The sequence below is a fragment of the Branchiostoma floridae genome, unplaced genomic scaffold (assembly GCF_000003815.2).
Source record: "Branchiostoma floridae strain S238N-H82 unplaced genomic scaffold, Bfl_VNyyK Sc7u5tJ_1495, whole genome shotgun sequence".
Taxonomy (NCBI): domain Eukaryota; kingdom Metazoa; phylum Chordata; class Leptocardii; order Amphioxiformes; family Branchiostomatidae; genus Branchiostoma; species Branchiostoma floridae.
Window position 1 is genome coordinate 780,437 of NW_023365730.1, and position 21,097 is coordinate 801,533.

Consider the following 21,097-nt stretch of genomic DNA (forward strand, 5'->3'; position numbering starts at 1 on the left):
ATCAATCATCTGTAACTTATAAATGTAGCCGACTGTCTTTTTTAGTGAGAAATTGACATCTTTATAATGAGGATTTAGATATTTGAACCTCAATACAAAGTTTTCTTAATTTTCAACAGTTACTGCAATATGATCAAATTGTTATCTTTGATTTGGGGAATTTACTTATCATTAGTCTCAAAAAGTGGTGTTCAATAGTGATTTAGTTTGTTTAGGTACAGGTACGGGTACACAGAAGTTTAGGTCCGGACCTGTACCTAAACAATCTTATAGGTACATGTATGGTACAGGTACGGGTATTTAGGTACACAGCCCAACTGTTGACAGTTAACTTACCGTGTTCCTCGGAAGAAGAAGACTCCTCAGAAGAAGAAGACTCCTCAGAAGAAGAAGACTCCTCAGAAGAAGAAGACTCCTCAGAAGACTCCTCAGAAGACATCTCGGAAGACTCCTCGGAAGAGGAGGAAGAAGAGGAAGAAGAAGACTCCTCAGAAGACATCTCAGATGACTCCTCAGAAGAAGAAGATGAGGAAGAAGATGAGGAAGAAGACGAAGATTCCTCGGAAGACTCCTCACTGCTGTCTTCATCCTTTGGGACAACAAATATAAGATCAAGCTAGTCTTAGAAATGAGAAAAACCTAACTATCATTAATAACATTAGTAAGTTATTAACTCTACTGATACAATAGTTTAACAAAGTAAAATTGAAATGCATGATGACACTTATTTTCAAATGTCAACCTTTAATTTTGTGGATAATGGTTACAATTTATCTATGGATTTGAATTTTATAAAACGAGCTACATTAGGAAACATGACTATCTTACCTGCCCGAGAACAGCCGACAGCCAGTCACTGTAGACCATCTTCTTCTCATGATAATTTCTGTGAGCTAAAAAAAACAAAAACATCATTTGAGTGTTCTAGCCAACCTGAATTTTTTTCCATCCCCTCAGGATTTTGAATGGAAACTCTCCAAATAAGGCCATGGAAGATGAATATCACTTTATCATGGTTATATGCTCAGGATATGATAATAAATGCACAAAGCTCTTTACCTTTCTCACTGCTTGTTCAAAGAATTCAGTACATTCCATCCTATAAATAGATTTAATAAAATTCTACGACACAACCCTTGATGTGTACAAATATTTTAAAACCTTAGAAGCAGTGGTGCAAACAAATGTGTTAAACCCAACATGTTCATAATATACACCTGTTTGGTACTCCATTTGAGGCCTACTGTTGACTGTATGTATATTCTATTGTGTAGACGTAAGAGACCTTATACTGTACTTTTGTTGTGTCAATAAAGATTACTCACAAGGAGCAGGCTTGAGTCCCTCGACACACTTAAGACGTTCTTCTCCGTCCTTCTCACAGCACTCAACAGCCTCCTTGGACACCGCGTCATCCTAAACAACAAAACAGCAAAACTAGAATTCAGTATCTCCAGTCATTCCTAGTTCAGGATGAAATTAAAGGATGCTTGTGTTGGTAGAAAGTGTAAAATTCAGGCTTTGTGATTGTCCAACCTTCAGAATATCTAGCCTGATTTAATCGTGCTTCTTATTGGCCCATCCTACATTGCGGGGAGGGGCCAATCAGCAGAGTTTGCGGTAAACAGAATATTCTTAGACTACAGAATATCTAAAAGTATGTATTATACTCAGGAAACACAAACACAGACACACACACACACAGACACACACGGACACACACAGACACGCACACACACACACAGACAAACACACACACACACACAAACACACACACACAGACACACACACAGATCGACAGACACAAACACGCAAACGCACACGCACACACCTACACACACTCACAGAATTATCAAAGAGAAAGAAGACATTTACACCAACACAACAGGACTGCGTCTCACCTGAAGAATCTGACAGTATGAGTTGATGTGTTCTGTGCGAGTCTCAATGTAACACTCGTTCTGCTCTTCCGCAGTCTCAGAGCTGCAGCAGGCCTTCAGCTCCTTCCCAATGTCACAAGTGCTCTTCTATTGTTCGGAAGGGAAGATAAAATATTTAAATTTTTTTTATATATGGGCCAAGATAACGTTCAATACGGGTGTTCCGGACTGGGTGAAAAAAAGCTGTATCACACGGGCTTCTTAGTTGTATCACATAGGCTTCCATATCTAAGGACTGTTTGTATTAGACCAAGTTTAATTTTAGTGAACTATCATCCAGAGTAAGTCCTTCACACCAATAAAGGTAGTAAATCAGTCCTTCCAGAGTAAGTCCATTTTCAAACCATTGGACTTACTGTGGATGAAAAGAGGACTATGGTCCATGGTACATGCATTACTAAGTCCTTCATTACTCCAAGGTTAAACTTTGTAAGGGTCAGGTCACCAAAACATTGGTGGAAATAAAAAGTGTAAAAAATAGTCTTAGTCTTTATTCAGTGGCTTACAATCTGGACAGGGAAAACTGTTCAATGCATGTAACAATTATTTTCTATTTATTGTAGAAAAGGTGGGGATTTCATCTCCCTCTGCTTCCAAAAAAGAAGTCAAACCCAACCTGTTTAGAAATAGCCTACACAAGCATTAGAGTAGAATTATATTGTTCATAACTGTCCATTGTTACTTGTATATATCCTATGTTTATACCATGCACTTGCAATTAGCCCTCGGCCATGAATTTTCAAATAAACTTCTTACAATTTATTCTAGTATTATAATAGTAGTATCTCTCCACTTACATCAATGGGTCCCCAGATGTAGGTAATGAGGTTCTTCATGTATTCCCCTGCATACGCACTCTTGCCACCGTAGCTGCCAGAGCTAGAGGACTTATGGCTCTTGTAGGAGTTCATCTTCTTACAGTAGCAGGCTCCCTGGTCCTTGATGTCGGCATGTTTGCACCCCTTGATCTCTGGGTTGCTCAGTACATGCAGGGTCGTCTCGGTCTGTGGTAGGAAACATGTGCCAACTTAGGAACACAATGTACATTATAGTTTATACATTACACATATATATGCTTCAATGCGGCATTGTCAAGCAGGTTCACCCGTTATAGGAAAAAAAAACTGCCATACAATACATGTACCTTGTACTGAGTAATGAGATCGGTATGGTCGCTCTGGATGTCCTGTGGCAAGGTTGCCATCCCTGACCTGGTCCATACACAACTTATGAACTTGTTTCCCAACGTTTGAACTTCTTCTACATGTAGCTGCTACTGTTTAACTTAGTAAACTGTAACAGTTGTAGAAATAAAAGCCCTGCCATACCTTGTACTGTGCAATGAGATCGGTATGGTCGCTCTGGCTGTTAGTGGCAAGGGTGCCATTACTAACCTGGTCCATACACAACTTATATGCAACTCACTTTCCAACTTTTGAACTTGTACCTCTGGCTGCTACTTTTAGTTATAGAAATAAAAGCCCTGTCATACCTTGTACTGAGTAATGAGATCAGTATGGTCAATCTGGCTGTTAGTGGCAAGGGTGCCATTCCTGACCTGGTCCATACACAACTTATGAACTCACTTCCAACTTTTGAACTTCCCCTAGCTGCTACTCAAGTAACTGTTAGTAATAGAAACAAATTAAAAGCCCTGTCATACCTTTTACTGAGCGATGAGGTCGGTATGGTCGCTCTGGCTGTTAGTGGCAAGGGTGCCTTCCTAACCTGGTCCATACACAACTTATGAACTCGTTTCCCAATATTTGAACTTCTTTTACAGGTAGCTGCTAATGTTTAACTTTAAGTTAGTAAACTGTAACAGCTATAGAAACAAATGCCCTGCCATACCTTGTACTGAGCGATGAGGTCAGTATGGTTGCTCTGGCTGTTTTTGGCGAGGGTGCCGTTCCTAACCTGGTCCATACACTCGGTCTTCTCAACACCAGACTTCAGACAGCAGGGGTTAGCTACACCACCCTTTGCCTTTACAGAGATCTCATCAAGGACGCACACCTAGGGATGAAAATAACAATGACAATCAAAGATTCTGAAGCAATATTTGCAGGCAAATCTAAAACCTTATAATGATTTTGTAGTGGTATCTCTATCTATCTACAACTGTAGTTGTTTAAGCTTGTTTTATCTTAAGCTTATAAAATTCTAGATAGTCCCTTCTCACTCACTCACTCACTTACCCATTCAAGCTTGACTTTAATGCAACATTTGACATCAAACACAGAACATTGTACACATTAGGGGTGGGCACCTCTACAGAAAATTTAGGTATATGGTCCAGGTCCAGATGATCTGATGTCCTGGTTCAGACCTGAACTTGGACCTAATTGTTTGAGGAATGACTACCAACTCTCCTCTATGTCACGCTATTTTCTTGGATCAATTAGCCTCAAAACACATAAATGCCTGCCACCGTAGTGCCGGTTTAACCAATTCCTAATCAGTCCAAAATCCGTCCAATCATTTTTGTCCAACAAGAAAAAACTGTTTTGTTTTTGAAAACTTTCAATACCCATCCATGCATGTAAGTCTGTTTGGCTCACCTCATTGGCATGCTGGCTGCGGAGCTCATCGAAGCATGCCTCGCGGTCGTCATGGTTACAGCAGGCCTGCAGCTGGTCCCTCCTCTGGAACCACAGCTTCCGCATGTTCATCGTCTTCCCTCCCATCTTCTTCTTCATCATCATCATCTTCATCTTGAGCATCAGTTTGGTCTTCATCTCCTCAGGAGCCTTCTTAATCATCTTCTTCAGCTTCCACATCCTCCAACCTGGCCTCTGAGATAAGACGAAGATGACAAAAAAGTAGATTCACTACTTATGCATCTTAAGGGTAGTCCCTTCAGTTAGTTTTAACTGATTTCCAAGGGAGGCCTTTGATACAAATCATAGCAAAGAAACATGGTAAATCATACATACATATGGGATTGAATAAATGACAAATTAAGAATGAATATGTACGATTAGACTTTAAGGTATTGTTCCTGTATTACTCTAAAATACTCCTCGTCCAAAAAATGATCTAGGTGGAAGATAAATTCCCTTTCATTGCCCCCACCTGATATAAAAAGTATTTGCGATGAAAGCTTGTGACTGTATTACTTTCCTTATCGTGTGGGAAAGTTTCGTAATGCAAGTGATTGTCAGGCCTTTACCGGCTCAAAATAAAAATCACATACATGTACAGTACTTTCATTTCCATAATGCTAGGAAACTTTTCTGTATTGATACACTAGTTTTGAGGCTTACCCCATGATGGTATTCTTCAGATGACTCTTCAGAAGAAGAAGAAGAAGAAGAGGAAGATGAAGAGGAAGAAGAAGAGGAAGACTCTTCAGAACTCTCTTCAGATGAGCTGCAGTGTGATAAAAGATATGTTAAGCAACTATGCCATTAATTTTCTTATAACCCACCTGATGTCCTAACATCGAGAGACACCACATGAGAAAAAGACATGAATTTAAAATGATTCGAAGATGCAGTACCAATGCAGCATCTATTCAGTAATCCTGAGGTACATGTTGTATACATGAATTTTTAGAATATTTACCTTGCAAGAGAATGGACCTTTTAAACTCACTCTCTCACAGGACTCACAGGCCGCTTGCTGCAGGGAGCATGGAGCCTTGACGCCTTTCAGTGGTACCCTCTCATAAAATGAACCAAAATCACAAGAAAAGTGCCTCACCTGGCACCATCAATATCATCATCATATTATCATCATCACCATCTTCATCCATCAAAACTGGCTCACCTGGCCCCATCCTCCTCCAGCTCGTCCTGGAAGGCCTCCACAGGGATGTCCTCCATATCAAGCTCCTCCTCAGACAGGGTTGCCGCGGTGATCTGACAGATGTTGTCCACGGCAACGGTGTCGCTGCCTCGTGGGGCCATGAACTTGCTGTAGGCGATGAACCATGGCACAGTGCGCTTTTCTGTGCAGCAAAAGCAAAGTTTGGGACTTTGAGACTTTATTTGAAAATCCATTATTGACGTGTCATATCGCACACCACTAATCTTCCTGGACTTCATACAAACAAATTGCAGAATATGACAATAATATAACGTACATACAATAGTCAATATTTACATACATTTCAATCAGAAACAGTCATGCTATTAATATATATACACAATGCATGAAAGTCAATGGAACAGCTAATACATGATATATATACACAATACACAAGTCAATGGAACAGCCAAGATTGTTTTTCTTTCTTCTTATTGAGATAGAGTCTGAACTTAACCAGCTACTGCAGTTCTAAGAAAGTCACTTGGAGGGTCCATACCTGCATGTTCACCACTAAAATACTCTCTGCCCTGAGAGCTATCTACCATCAGTAGGCATTGCTCCAGGGCTCTAGCCAGCGTCCGTTTTTCCGTCAATTGACAGAAATTTGCTGCATCTGACGGAAAATTTTTAAAACCAAAAATCCTTGGTGAAAGCTACATGCGGCTTGGAGACGCTGTCCACGGCCATAAAAGCCACACACTGTTTGTTTTGCTATTGTTATAATTGTTGACCATGTGCGTCGGCAACCTTTTGCATACGATAATCTCATTAAAACCTTTTTTTCAAGGTCTCAGTTCAGTCCTTCTAATTCATTTTTGCGGTTTTCGCGACAATTGTAATTGGCTGACGGAAAAACAAATCGAGCTGGCTAAAGCCCTGGATTGCTTTTACCATCAATCAGATCTACATGTGAGTCAAAAAACATACCCTTGGCTTCGCTCATGCACCACAGTTTGGTGGCAGCCAGGATTCCATACTCCTCTGGGGTCAGCTACAAAAACAGAAGAAACAGCATTGAAATGTGTCAATGAGGGAGAAACATCCAGGTATATTTGATCTGCACTCTACAGGTATACCATGTCCTTGGTGCTGAATGATAACTCCATTTGTTTGTACTCCAGATCAGTATAATTTCAGGAACTACAAGGCTCGTCTACACATGTTCTATAAGATAAACAACAATTTAGTAGCAACACAAATACCATTTATAAGAAAGAACTTATCTACACCATCACGCACGGAAAATACTCTATCGTACCACACTATTTTTTCACGAACAGACTACCACTTGAACTCCTTCTTTCCAAGGACAGTTTGATGATGGAACCACCTACCAGAAGCAATAGTCCGAGAACAAACACTAGGCTTTTAAGAATGCCATCACCAACATGTAAGCTTCTATCAGAGTCACGGGTACTCACCGCCTCCCAGCTGCAGGGAGGCGGACAGGGATTAGCGCCCCTGCCCTTGAGGAGCTAGGCTCCCCAGCTGTTACCACACACACACTCACACAAACATAAAGCTCCGAAGTAAAAAGCGACCACCACCAAACCAAAAGACCCTTGTCCGCGTCCGGAGTCTTCAGCTTTATGAAGTTGGACGTGCACATGAAGACGAAGAAGAAACTACATTACCTGTCCTCGGTGCTGAATGTGACATCCATTTACGCACGACACACCAAAAAGCAGTTACTCAAGTAACTGGATATGCTTCCAAAATCATATCCAGTTGCATGAGTATGTAGTAACAGCACCAAAATTAAGTCAATCTTTTAGCTTCTAGACCTCAAATACTCCAACTTTTCATTTGTTCATTTGTTCATTTTCATTCATTCCTTCATCCATCCATCCATTTATTCGTCAATTCATACATCTACTCACTCATTCATTCATCGTTCATTCATTGAGCAACTCAAAAACAAAGTTTGTTTGTTTGTTTGTTAAAGTAGAAGAAACACCAGACAGCATACCACAGGCTTGATAGTGTCCAGCCAGACTTGGCGAGCCTTCCTGTAGTTCTTGATTATGAACTGGTAGCAGACTCCAGTGAAGTTCCAGAACTCATTCATTCATTCACTCACTCACTCACTCACTCACTCACTCACTCACTCACTCACTCACTCACTCACTCACTCACTCATTCATTCACTCATTCATTCACTCCTTCTTGCCTTCCTTCACTCATTCATTCACTCACTCATCATTCATTCATGAAAGCCATAACAAAGTACAAGAAACACCAGACATCATACCACAGGCTTAATAGTGTCCAGCCAGACTTGACGAGCCTTCCTGTAGTTCTTGATGAGAAACTGGTAGCAGGTTCCAGTGAAGTTCTTGCCCTGCCAGGTGGAGTTGGCGATCTGGTGGAAGCACTCGTAGCGCTCGTTCCCAGGCTGGTTACAGCAGGGGTTGATGGGTTCTAGTGCACGGGGACTGGTGAGGTTTTCCCTGTGCAAGAATTATAACAAAGGACCTGTATCTGCATGTCCTTCACCAATTTCTTCACATTCACTGACAAAAAGAAAACAATTCTCCTTCTAACATCACAAAACCCAAGGTGGGATCATTGATCTTCCACTGTCTCCGAAAAAGAAGTTGAAACCCAATGCATGATCTAGAGTTAGCTTTCAGACAACTCTTGGCTTTCAGAGTAGACACTTGTGATATTGGTTTTTACACTGTTTTAATCTCTCTTATTACCTGCAATCAGCCCACAGGCAAGAATTTGCAATAAACTTATTATCCTGATTTTTGGAAGACAATAATTTTTCTTTAAAATTTTATTTACATTATATTTTGCGAGTATTATGCAAAAAGCACAATTTGCTTATTATAATGTCTTCTACTCAAAAACATAAAAGCACAAAACAAGAGTAGTAAACAACATATTACATTAGGATTACATAAATAAATACAAAATGGACCATAACAGAAAGGTAAATCTAGACAAGACAAGTTGGTGCTGAATCAATTAGGAGAACCTGCCTGTTCAATGGATATAAGTATGGACAATGTCAAAGATATTACAGTTTTGCAAATGTGAAGAAGATGTTGATCCCATTCTCCTACGCAGAGGGACCATAGTCGTGTCAAAACTCCTTGTGTTTACCTCTGCTATCTTGTGCACTCAGACCAGCCATGTAATACGTAACATGATTGGCTGATAGCTTCCCGGCGGACTTTGCGAGACAGCTTGCGACAACAAAAAGCCCAAGAAAAACCTATTCTCTGATTGGTTGACAGCTGGTTTGTGGCAACAAGCATAATAACCACTGATAGGGCATGGGATAGCAGGGCAACATAGGCTAATGCCGTTGGGGACCGGGCGTTAGGCGGATAGTTGATCCTGAAAGTTGTTTTACCTGTCCAGAGAGCGGTCCACACAGTACTTGTCCACCTTCTCTCTACGGAGCTCCTCCATACAGCTGACCTTGGCCTTCAGACTCTCCTTCTTACAGCAACTCTCGTACTTCACCATGTGCGACTGGGAAACAAGCAAGTAAACATTACAGCATTACACATGGCCATACTAGGGATACTAAGGCCATGGCCATACTAAGGAAGCATGTCAGTAAAACATACTGCGCCTGGTGGTTTGGTCAACGTTGCATTGAAATCCCGCTTGTTGCACGGTACATTTTAGAGACATGGTGTCATTGAAAATGTTACACAGGATTTTACCCTTATATACGGACATACTTTCTTTAACGTGGTGCATGTTCGCACAGGCGCAGAACTTTCTACCGACATGCTTACATTTAGGAATAGAGGAAGACTAAAAACCACATGGAGGAGAACAGTGTCAGACGACCTGGCGTCCATGGGTCTATCCTGGCGGTCAGCACAGACTGTAGCACAGGACAGACCCAGATGGAAGAAAAAAGTCATGGCCTTATGTCTCACAAGGGACGAAGAGGATATTAAGTAAGTATACTAGGGATGGGCACCGGTACCCGCACAAAACCAGTTTTTCTTGCTCAAGTTGTTGGACCTGAAAAAAATCAGCAGACCGGATTTGGACAGACTGGAAAATATATCGATTATACTGGAAGTTGTTCACTTGTTTTGGGGTTTACCAATCAAAGAAAATAACAAGAGCGAAGTACAGGAGTTGATAGTCAAGGTCAATGAGGCAAACAAAAGACTGTCCATCATAATTAGCAGTTTAACCAATGATCACAATTAGCAAATAGAAAATTAAAGATTATAGCTACATATACATGTCTGTCAAATATCTGCATCATTTTCACTTTGCATCAGTCTATGCTACCCTAAATTGCTACATCATTTGGGGCATAACACTAAGTTATAACATTTATCATTTGATCTTATATTGTGAAAATTTGTGCTTTTATGATGTCCGCTTGCTAACTTTTTGTTTTCGAAAATCCGAGAACAAAGGAAATCAATTGGTGTAGCCTTAGTTATACATACTGACTTAACTACACCGTCACCCACCTTGAAGTATCCCTTCATGAACTCATGGGGGGACCTGTGACTCTGGTTAGACCATGTCAGGATCCAATTACACTTCTTCTCCACCACGGAGGCAGCCATCTTGGGCATGTAGGGCAGGCGTTTTATCATCTTCATCGCCATGTGGAACTTCACCAGCTCCTCGGTACGGTTTACGGAGTGCACGGTCTGGTTAAAGCCACCGTACCTCTCCTGGAAAGGAATAAAAAACAATGTTATAACAGAGACGGGGGGCGCCATAGGCTTTCTGAAACTTTTTATGACCTTCCTCAGAGTATAAGGTCTTGTTGAAGCCTCCGTATCGCTCCTTGTCGGGGAGAAACAGATGTTACAACAGAGACAGGGGGCGCCACAGGCTTCCTGCCACTTACTATGATTCACTGCTCAATGAGTCACATGTGGCTCTCCTCAAACACAACTTTTAAGGTGTAGTTTTTGTTTGTTTGTGGTTTTTGTGTGCACCTTTGATGAATTACAATGTACCAGGCACTGATAAAGCCATACTAAAGAAGGAGAACCAAACAAAAAAGTTTATTATTAGAGTTATTAGTGTAAAATGTCACATTCCTTATGGTATTACAGAAATGTGTAACTTATGACACATGTAGCCAGACTAAACAACACTTTGAGCAGCCCTTCTACTGGTCAGGCCCCAGTAAACTTCCTCATGAGTTAGATTCTGTTTTGTGTGTGCCTTTGTTACAATGTACTACGTACTGATTAAGAGACTGACCTGATCAAAGCACTCCAGCTGCTGGCCATGGTGAAGACTGCAGCAGGGGTGGGAGAGTCCATATTTGGCATGGGGGGTGTACTTGTGGATGCGCTCGCACATGTCGATGATGTGGACCTTGCGGGTGGCGTTGATGCACTTGGCACGCGGATTTCCGCTCATCTGGCAACAACTCTGCAGGCTCTGGTGCACCAGGGATCAAGCAATACAGCAATCAATATATCAATTGATGCATCAATCATTATGTTGATCAATACATCAATCAATACATCAATCAATATGTTGATCAATATATCAACCAATATATCAATTGATGTATCAATCAATATGTTGATTAATACATCAACCAATATATCTATTAATATGTCAACCAATACATCAATCAATATATAAGCCAGCACACGGGTATACATATGCAGGGCGACCTCGACTAACCTACATAGACCAACTTTCCCGTGATGTGGGACTTCGGGTCGAGGACCTAAAGAACGCTATGGGGGACAGAGATGTCTGGAAGGAGCAGGTGGACTTGGTCCGGGCAAGCAGCCCGCGATGATGATGATGATATTTATTATCAAAACTTTGCAATGGCTTTAAGCTTGTATCTATTTTACAATCGATCCTTTCATACATTTATTTATCTATTTTCTGATATATTTGTGCATCTCGGCATATGTTTCGACTAAGAAGGGAGTAGAAACAGAAAGAAGCAACATGCCGACACCCGGTAACTGCTTTCTGGCATATCTTTTTACCTGGATGTCTAGTCTTCATCGACGTACAGGAAGAAATGTCTCTAACCTGGACCCTGTTGGTGATGAATGAGACAAACTCCTGTTCAGCGTCCAGCTCGGAGGCGATCGGCCGCTTGTTGGTCAGCTGGAAGCACATCTGGTCCACACGTTCGGTGTCGTTCCCACGAGGAGCGATGAACACGGGGCTGAGGGGACAGCTTTCCCTGCCAAGGCAAGCTCCACTATGGGAGATATAGATCAAATTACACCGTTATAGTACTTAATGTTTCGTGAACAGTGAAAGAGATGATCAATTGTAGCTTGATCTCTGAAGTGAAGAGCTATTCTTCCACTGGTCGTGGCAGAGAAGACAGACAGTACAGTATCTAACAGGTTCATTGTAACTTGAGGGGACAAGCTCCACTATGTAGGATAGAGATCACATTACACTGTTACAGTACTTAGTGTTACATCCATGATGAACACGGGGCTCAGGGGACAGCTTTCCCTGCCACGGCAAGATCCACTATGGAAGATAGAGATCAAATTACACTGTTACTATACTTAGTGTTACATCCATGAACAGTGAAAGTGATAAGAAATTGAATCCAATTTACATGTAGCTTGAGTACAGAGAGACTGTCAGAGAGGTCACTGTGCCCCAACGAGATTAAGGATAAACATCATGAATTGTTCACGATATGAAGATAAACGCTCAATTTAAAGCTGTTCACATTTCTTTCTGTCTCCTCGAAAGAATTTGACACGTTCTGTTCCCTAGAGAAATTCAATGAGCAATAAGAATCCAAAACACAAACCAGTTTTGACACTCTGCAGTCAACAGCTAAGATAACAACAAAAAAATGGCATAAAAATTCAACTTACTCTTTCTTGACCTTGGGAGCAGCAGGTGACCTCCAGAAGACTTCTTCAGGATCTTCCTCCTCCTCATCTTCATCAATGTCTTCTCCTAGAGTTTCATCTTCTTCCACATCGAAGATGGTGATGTTTCCGAGGGTGGGTTCGTAGACAACTTCAGTGGAATGGGTGAAATATAAAACATATATGACAGGGCTCGAAATTCATTTTTGGGATTAGGCGCACTGGTGCACCAAGCTTAAAAAAGTTGGGCGCACCAAAACATTTTTGGGTGCACCACTTAAATTTAAGTAATATCCTAATAATAAAATTTAACAACAATTACAAGCTTCAAATTCTTACACAAGTACCATGACAGACATTTTTATCATCTTTCTAACACTTAGATGTCAAGAATATGATGTATACTATACTTTGATATCTCTACATACATAAATGAAGAAAATATTGGTGCACAGCTCCAATTTTGGGTGCACCTGGATGCACATGCACCTAGTATTTCGAGCCCTGTATAAGCAGGGCTCGAAATTAACATAGTCCCATAGGCCCGGGGCACCAAAAATTTAGGCCGGGAACACTAGAAAATCACTTTGGGACCTTTTTTGGGACGATAAAAAAATAATCAACATCAGAATGTAATTTTTAGTTTTATTGAGAAGTTAACTGGGGTTACGGGAGCCTGGTGGCAGCTTATTTACTGATGATCTGCTCGATTCTCCCAAGGAGGTTGAAAAAAAGATTTTCCCAGCTGCGCGCCACGGCGTTTATTTACATGGAGTAAAATCTTCCGAAGGAAATTCGACATGTAAGTCCTTAAGTTCTACACAAACAGTGTACATCTTTAATGTCAGAAGATAATAATTCTCCTTCTGATGGCCCAAAATCACCAGTTAAAAAGTTTTTCTTCCCAATCTCCACTTGTTATGTTTGGTTTGTCTCAAATTTCTGGACAAGACATGTTTTTTGAATCTGCGTTGATTTCGAGTTTATTGAATGTATACATGTAATTGACAATTAGTTATACAGAAATTTTGTACTCTGAGTCTGACTCAACATTATATTTATTGTTGTAATACATACTTCCTACGTGGGACCATCCATCCTCACTTCGGGACGATTGGAATTTATTTTTGGGAACACTTCTGGGACAGTAGGGGGAAAAGTTAATTTCGAGGCCTGATAAGGAAACATTTTTTTTGTACAATGTTTGTATTGAATACACATAAACCAATCTTATGGTCACCATGCCCTTCTAAACCTCAGTAAACTGTTCAATACGATGGAAACTCAGGGAAAACACCTGAGAAACACACCCAGCAGTCAGAGGATTTCTAATGTTTGTTTTGGAGGATATATATCCAAAATGGAGGGAGGCAGTGTGCTCAGCAGCAAAGCGCCCCCACGACTACCCCCGGTCAAGGGACCGGTAAGCGGTAAGTACAGTCAAACCTGCCCAAGCGACCACCTCTTCTCAGCGACCACCTGGCCATTTCGACCGCTTTTTCTCGGTCCCGATTTATTTTCCCATTGACGTAAGCATTAAGCGACCTTTTCTCAACGACCACCTGGCCAACGCGACCACGACCGGCCCAAATTGGGACCTATAACAACCGCATCATTTTCAAGATTGAGGTTTTTATCGATTTTTTATTATAACTAGCGCGATTTTGTGCCAAAATCGGCCAGTTTGCGTCGGATTTTGGGGTTAAATTTACAGTTTACAGTGTGCGTGTTGTATTTGACATTAAAGACCTCGCTTCTTTGCGTGCGTGCAGTGTGCTTGCTATTTGCCATTAAACACAACGGCAACCATTTATACTTTGCATCGGGCATGTTTTGAGTTGATACTCTTCTCAGCGACCACCTGTCCAAATCGACCATTTTTTTCCGGTCCCCCGGTCGTCTTGGGCAGGTTTGACTGCAGTGGCGGCGGCACCATGGGGGCAGTGGGGGCGGCCGCCCCCACAAAAAATAGGTCGTGGGGGCGTTGCCCCCACGATAAAATAAGCTGAAACACTCAAAATCAAGCTGAAACCCTTGTGTATACAGTATTTTCACTAAAAATGGAAATTTCATCAAATCTTGCTAGTCTACTGGCAAAATTTGGCCCTGAAAATGCAGGAAATGACGTTTCAGAGGGTCCAGATTTCAAAATTTCAAAGGACCTCCCTTGTGAGGATTCGCGCCGTCGGCACTGGACATGGTGGGAAAATGCTACCGGAGCGTCGTCCCCCACGACCTTTTTCTAGTAGAAATTTCATTATCAAACTTAGATTTGTTTACAAGCAAAATGTCCCCTCAAATGCAGGAAATGGCATTTAAAGTGTCTTGATTTAAAAATTTCTCCCAAACTCCCTTGCGGCGGCTTGCGTCTTCGGGGCTCACGACGACGTAGTGCAAAATATGTTGGTGCGTGGGTCGTCGCCTTCAAAAATCGTTTTCTCTACTAGAAGTTTAATTAAATTCAGCTTAGTCTGTCTGCAAAATTTGTCCCTCAAAATACAGGAAATAGCGTTTCAGAGGGTTTAGATTTGAATTTTTTCCGGGGGTGCATGCCCCCGGACCCCCCTAGAAGGGTCGCGCCTCCGGTGCGATGCCTCGGGCCTTCGGCCCTCGATTTAGTGATATGAAAAATTTTCGCCCCCACAACTAAAAAATGGTGCCGCCGCCTCTGGACTGTATCCAAAAAGGTTTCCTTATCACTGACCGATTTTGTAAAATGTTTGTCACGTTCTTCGTTTACAGACGAACGCGATGACGAATTTTCAATGTTACCTGCATGCATCAGTGCAGGTATGCAAAAAAAGGTATTTCAAGCCCTGATAGTACTGTACAAAGGCCGTCTAACAGTGAATGTTTAAATGGTGAGAGAGACTCTCAGCACCCACCTGGTAGTGGGACTTGACAGATGTATGGGCGCTCGCAATGTCCACAGATCACATTGTTCCACTGTCCCCTTTGTGCATTGCTGCGTTTTGCAATATCTTGTATGTACAACTCAGTGCAGCTCTCGTTCCCAGGCTTGTTGGGCTCGCCAGGGGCCCAGTTGCTCCAACCTGCATACATGGGCACAAAACAAAACATAACAAAACAAACAAACTTTTCACACAAATGTTGGATGTTGACCATCCCCTACACGACATGGTTCCACCTTCCAGATCAACTGCCACAGGACGATCACTGAGAAACAAAAACACTTTCTCCATCCCCCCAGCTAGAACAAAAAGAATTCAGAACTCTTTCTTGCACACAGCCATCAAGCTGTACAACAAGACTGTAGACACGTAGGTAGTAACCATGGCTACTTAATGTCGGAGATGTTGTTTACTATTTTAATATATTGTTTCTTATTGTATATACAGTTTTTATGTTGTAAATTTCAACGCTATTCAGGCTGCTATTATGTCTGCTATGTTGAAATCAATAAAGGATGAAAAGCATAAATTAAATAACAGAATCACTGAAGCTGGTAACACTAGTTCACCTTTATCCATTGGGTAACCTATATCTGTTGCTCTTAAAAACAGGACATTTTTGGGATATCATGTTGACGATAGTTAGTTTTAAATTGCAATATTTTCAGGATATTGCAGTTTAAAACTACCACCCGTTGATTTAATGTGCCTAAATACCCTGTTTTTAAAAGCAACAGATATATGTTACCCAACGGATAAAGGTGAACTAAGCGTTAGAAAGCAAGCATCCAGAGCTGTTTCCTGTAATTGCATACATTTGTAACTGTCAACTCGTCAGGATTTTATATTTCTTGAGGCTTTCTTTTGAAATCAGCCAGATGCAAATATCTGCTTTTAGAAAAAAACTTACTGCAAGAATAACATTTTGGAAGTAGCTTTTGTGTACGTACTAGAAGCTTGTGAGAAGAATAATCTCAGATCAAGAAAAGTGCTGTTAAAAAAAAATTACTTACGATAGTAAGAAAAAAATTTTTTCTTAAATACAGAAAGCTTTCTTATTTTAAGAATTTTTTTCTGTTTTTAAGAAGAAACAAGAAAGATAAGAAAACAGTTTTTTGGTAGTGCAGCAGGCAGTGCAAGTACCTAGATCGGTCCCATCAGCAAATATCCATCTTCCTTCTTCCTCTTTATCACTCAGGCCGATGAAAAATGAAATGCTCTGCAGACTATCTGCCACATCATTGAGCAGGAAGTCGACGGTGTCCTGGTCTTTCGGCAGGGCCAGGAACCCCCCCAGGCTGCTGCAGTGGCTGCTTGCCTCTTCATACTTCACCGGACTTTCGAAGGCCTTGAAGCAGCTGTCCCTGAACGGGGTGAAACCTGATAGGCAGCCTTGGGGCAAAACAAAAACAAACGTCACAAAAACAAACGTCACGTGACAAAGAAACTCCAAGATGAGACCTCCGGATTGACAGAGAGACAGAGTTGACGTCTCGAAAGTTTCCCAAGCTAATTGAACTTTAGTTGTGTGTATTGTTTAAATCTTTGTCAAAAGTAAAAACAAAGAAAGTTACAGATTCTACAATTTATCTGATTAACTTGACGCAACCTCTTTAATTACTTCACCCATCAGGGCTCGAAACACTTTTTCCTGCATACCTGCACTGGTGCAGCTGGCATTGAAAATCACCTGCACCAGACAAATCTTACCTGCACCACTCTGAATTTAGGAAGTACGGATCATACTGAAATTGTTCAGGAACCATCATTTTATACTTGATAGATGGTAACAGTCAATGCAGCTAATAACAAAGTGAATCCACATCCACCTACACCATCGGATATTTATGTATAAAACCCAGTACATGGACCAGTGCAGGTTAGGTGCAGGTAGACACCAGAAATACCTGCACAGCCCCAATTTTACCTGCACTAACCTGCATATGCAGGGGGTATTTCGATCCCTGCCCATACAACAGGTACTATCTATTTTTAAAAATTCAGAAAAGCAAAGTTAAAGATGTACAAATGTTAACAAAAGATTTTCAGGTTTGTTTAAAGTCTGGAACACATTGAGCTTTACCTCCCTCCACAGTGGTGATGGTTCCGACGGCTGGTTCAGAGACAACCTCATCCTCAACGTCAATGTTCTCCACTGGAAATTAAAGGAAAAGAAACACATTTTATTTCCAAATGTTCATACAACGAAACCGAAAGAATCACTCTGTTTAGAGAAGCCACAAAGACTTATCCCATCTTCCCCACATTGACAAACGAACAGAAAGCCACTTTTCTCTTGAAATCGCTGAACCCACAAATTTGGGGCTTTTCGTCTCCCTCTGCTTCCAAAAAAGAAGTCAAACCCAACCTGTTTAGAAATAGCAACACTAGTATTACAGTAGAATATTGTCACTTGTATATCTACTATGTTTATTATGACATTCGGCGCCAGCGCTAACTCACAGGTGACCTTAATACGACAGCAATTGCCCCATGTGAGGCCAAATGTTCACGTTTGTTTCTCGGGTGTCCAAAGTGCAAACTTCACTGTACTTGTGTCATTTAGCCTCTAGCCACTGAAGAAGCTGTACATTGCGAAACTAGTTTGGCCGACAGGCTGAATAAAACTTCAAAACTTGAACTATGCGGCTCCAGATGTCTTTCTGAGGGACGACTGCAGTGTGCAACATGTCGGTAGCTTGAGGGATGAATCTACTCTACTATATACTTCATCGACGAATTACCAGACAGCTTTTTGGCAAATGTCAAAACTAGGGCTGTGTACCTAAATACACGTACCTGTACTGTACTTGAAAATTGTTTAGGTACAAGTACGGACCTAAACATCTGTGTACCTTTGACTGTACCTGTACCTAAACAAACTAATTCAAAAATCACTATTAAACACTACTTTTTAAGACTGCTGGACAAGTAAATTAAAATCCCAAATCAACAATGACAATGGTGATAATCTTGCAGTTGAAACTAAGAAAACTTGCAAAGAAATTGTTTTGAGATTCAAATATGCAATTCCCCATACAAAGATGACAATTCATCACTAGAATAGACAGTTAACTACATGTTAAACTTACGTATACTTGGTTTACATATACTTACTTGTACCTGAAATTTGTTTAGGTACACAGCTCTAGTCAAAACAATTTACCGGTTTCCTCCAGGTCTGGTACAGCGATGCACAGGGTCCTGGTGAGGGGGCCCTCGATACTCTCATCCTGGTGGTACAGACCCTCGGCTTCCCAGATGGTCGCCCTGTAGTCATGGCAACATCAAAGTCAAAGTCAAAGTTCCTTCCCGCGCCTGATGGCGCATAGGGCGGCGCCCATCTCCATTTCAGTATCCCTGGGCCACACAACGCAATCACTACAGCAGGGGGCTAGTCCACTGGTAGGCAACATCAGTCAACCAATAAATTGATACCTCTTGTACAAAATTCCTACTTGTAACGCTAGTTCACCTTAATCTGTGGGGTAACCTATATCCGTTGTTTCTATAAACTGGGTATCTAAGCAATTTGAAACCGCCATCCATCGAATTAATAATCCTGATCTAAATACCACGGAAATAGGTTACCCCGCGGATAAAGGTGAACTCACGTTATCTGTTCCGAAGGTTGGGGGGGGGGGGGGAGTGGGGTAATGTTTCTTATGTTATGTGACGTTAAGTTACTTACAAAATCACAATATTGTTTACGTTACATAAATGGTGTTCCGAGACAGACGGAGGATAACTCAACATAAAAGGATGTTCTTCCGAATTCAGTGTAAAGAACTGTCGGAAACCCCATACAGACCCTCATAAAAGTTTCTGCCACTCCAACGGTGACTCCAAGCATCAGTGACTTTAAAATACCCTATAGACTTGAGAAAGAAACCGGATAATTTACAAGTTCAAGTCCTCTGACCCTTAGAATATTTCTTCAGCAACTGTGCAGACAAAAATGCTTCCCAGGTAAAAAGTGGGGAGGGGGGCGTCAGCTTAATCAAGATTTAAGCTAATTCTTTCACTAAATGCTTAACAACGAGGCTTTAGAACAAATAGATAATTAATTCAAGTTTACATCGCCTTCATACTCACTACAACAGTTTCAATATGAAGGAGATTTTCACCTATATTGGAGAGATGAAAATATGAAGTCTTTTCCCGCGATGTTTGTCCCGCGTGGTGCATTGTGGGCCGGTAGGTTATAGGTCATCCGGCGACTAATCAAGAGACCATGATGCACCACGCGGGATAAAACATGGCGGATGCTGACTAACTTTTCGAACAAAATTTCTCTTCTTCGTAGGTATNAATTTCTAAGATGTATTTCCTCAAATCAAGACTACTTTTCTTGCTTGAAGAACAAATTTGGTTTCTTATTTCTAATGTCTTTGTTCTTACACCAAGAAAGCTTTTCTGACTTCAAGACCTGAATTCTTATCGCCTAGAAATGTTTATGGTCCCTAAGACATAGGTTCTTAAGATTTATGTTCTTATATCAAGAAAACTGTTCTCACTTCAAGAACTAATTTCTTATTTAGATTCTTATTGCCAAGAAATGATTTCTTATTTCTTAGATTTATGTTCTTATACCAAGAACACTGTTCTCACTTCAAGAACTATATTGTTATTTATAAGAAATGATTTCTTATTTCTAAGATTTATGTCCTTATAACATGAACACTGTTCTCACTTCAAGAAATTCTTATTGCCAAGAAATGATTTCTTATTTCTAGGATTTATTTTTATTCACAGTCAAGAAATATCTTCCTAATTAAATAACATAATTCTTATGCTGAGAAATGTTTTCTTATTTCTAAGATAGATCCTCTTACATCAAGAATATATTCCTTACATCAAGAGGGAACATTCTTATTGCCTGGAAAGGTTTTCTTACTTCTAAGATAAATGTTCTGACATCAAGGATACTTTTCTTACTTCAAGAGCGTATACATTCTTATTGCCTAGAAGGGTTTTCTTATTTCTAAAATAGAATGTTCTTAAATCAAGAATACTTTTCTTACCTCAAGAGCATACATTCTTATTGCCTAGAAAGGTTTTCTTATTTCTGAGATAGAATGTTCTTAAATCAAGAATACTTTTCTTACCTCAAGAGCATACATTCTTATTGCCTAGAAAGGTTTTCTTACTTTTAAGAGAAATGTTCTTACATCAAGAATATTTTTCTTACTTCACTAGAATATACATTGTTATTGTCTAGAAATGTTTTCTTATTTCTAAGATAGAATGTTCTTAAATCAAGAATACTTTTCTTACATCAAGAGCATACAAGATCATACATTCTTATTGCCTAGAAAGGTTTTCTTACTTTTAAGAGAAATGTTCTTACATCAAGTCAGATTTAATGAGAATATTTTTCTTACTTCACGAGCGTATACATTCTTATTGCCTAGAAAGGTTTTCTTACTTCTAAGATAAATGTTCTTACATCAAGTCAGAATATTTTTCTTACATCAAGAGCAAACATTCTTATTGCCTAGAAAGGTTTTCTTACTTCTCAGTCCTTACATCAAGAATACTTTTCTTACTTCAAGAAATACAGTTAAAATGACATGTTTTTGATGAACAAATGGACAAAGAAAAT

General features: G+C 40.5%; 1 protein-coding gene across 1 annotated transcript in view; it reads right to left on the minus strand.

Annotated features, from left to right (window-relative positions):
- The window catches only part of LOC118407874, a 341,762-nt gene extending 322,036 nt beyond the window's left edge, over positions 1 to 19,726 (minus strand). The window contains exons 1-22 of the mRNA XM_035808438.1: positions 19,620 to 19,726; positions 18,659 to 18,762; positions 17,576 to 17,647; positions 16,636 to 16,884; positions 15,466 to 15,633; positions 12,584 to 12,731; positions 12,194 to 12,224; positions 11,766 to 11,909; positions 10,965 to 11,147; positions 10,214 to 10,423; positions 9,118 to 9,239; positions 8,005 to 8,203; positions 6,681 to 6,744; positions 5,712 to 5,892; positions 5,207 to 5,312; positions 4,502 to 4,735; positions 3,792 to 3,956; positions 2,738 to 2,944; positions 1,902 to 2,027; positions 1,326 to 1,416; positions 829 to 893; positions 337 to 589 (exon numbers count right to left, since the gene is read on the minus strand). Coding sequence (XP_035664331.1) covers positions 337 to 589; positions 829 to 893; positions 1,326 to 1,416; positions 1,902 to 2,027; positions 2,738 to 2,944; positions 3,792 to 3,956; positions 4,502 to 4,735; positions 5,207 to 5,312; positions 5,712 to 5,892; positions 6,681 to 6,744; positions 8,005 to 8,203; positions 9,118 to 9,239; positions 10,214 to 10,423; positions 10,965 to 11,147; positions 11,766 to 11,909; positions 12,194 to 12,224; positions 12,584 to 12,731; positions 15,466 to 15,633; positions 16,636 to 16,884; positions 17,576 to 17,647; positions 18,659 to 18,762; positions 19,620 to 19,705 — 3,208 coding nt within the window. The 5' untranslated portion in view covers positions 19,706 to 19,726. The remainder of the gene's footprint in view (positions 1 to 336; positions 590 to 828; positions 894 to 1,325; positions 1,417 to 1,901; positions 2,028 to 2,737; positions 2,945 to 3,791; positions 3,957 to 4,501; positions 4,736 to 5,206; positions 5,313 to 5,711; positions 5,893 to 6,680; positions 6,745 to 8,004; positions 8,204 to 9,117; positions 9,240 to 10,213; positions 10,424 to 10,964; positions 11,148 to 11,765; positions 11,910 to 12,193; positions 12,225 to 12,583; positions 12,732 to 15,465; positions 15,634 to 16,635; positions 16,885 to 17,575; positions 17,648 to 18,658; positions 18,763 to 19,619) is intronic.
- Between the last annotated feature and the right edge of the window lie 1,371 nt (positions 19,727 to 21,097).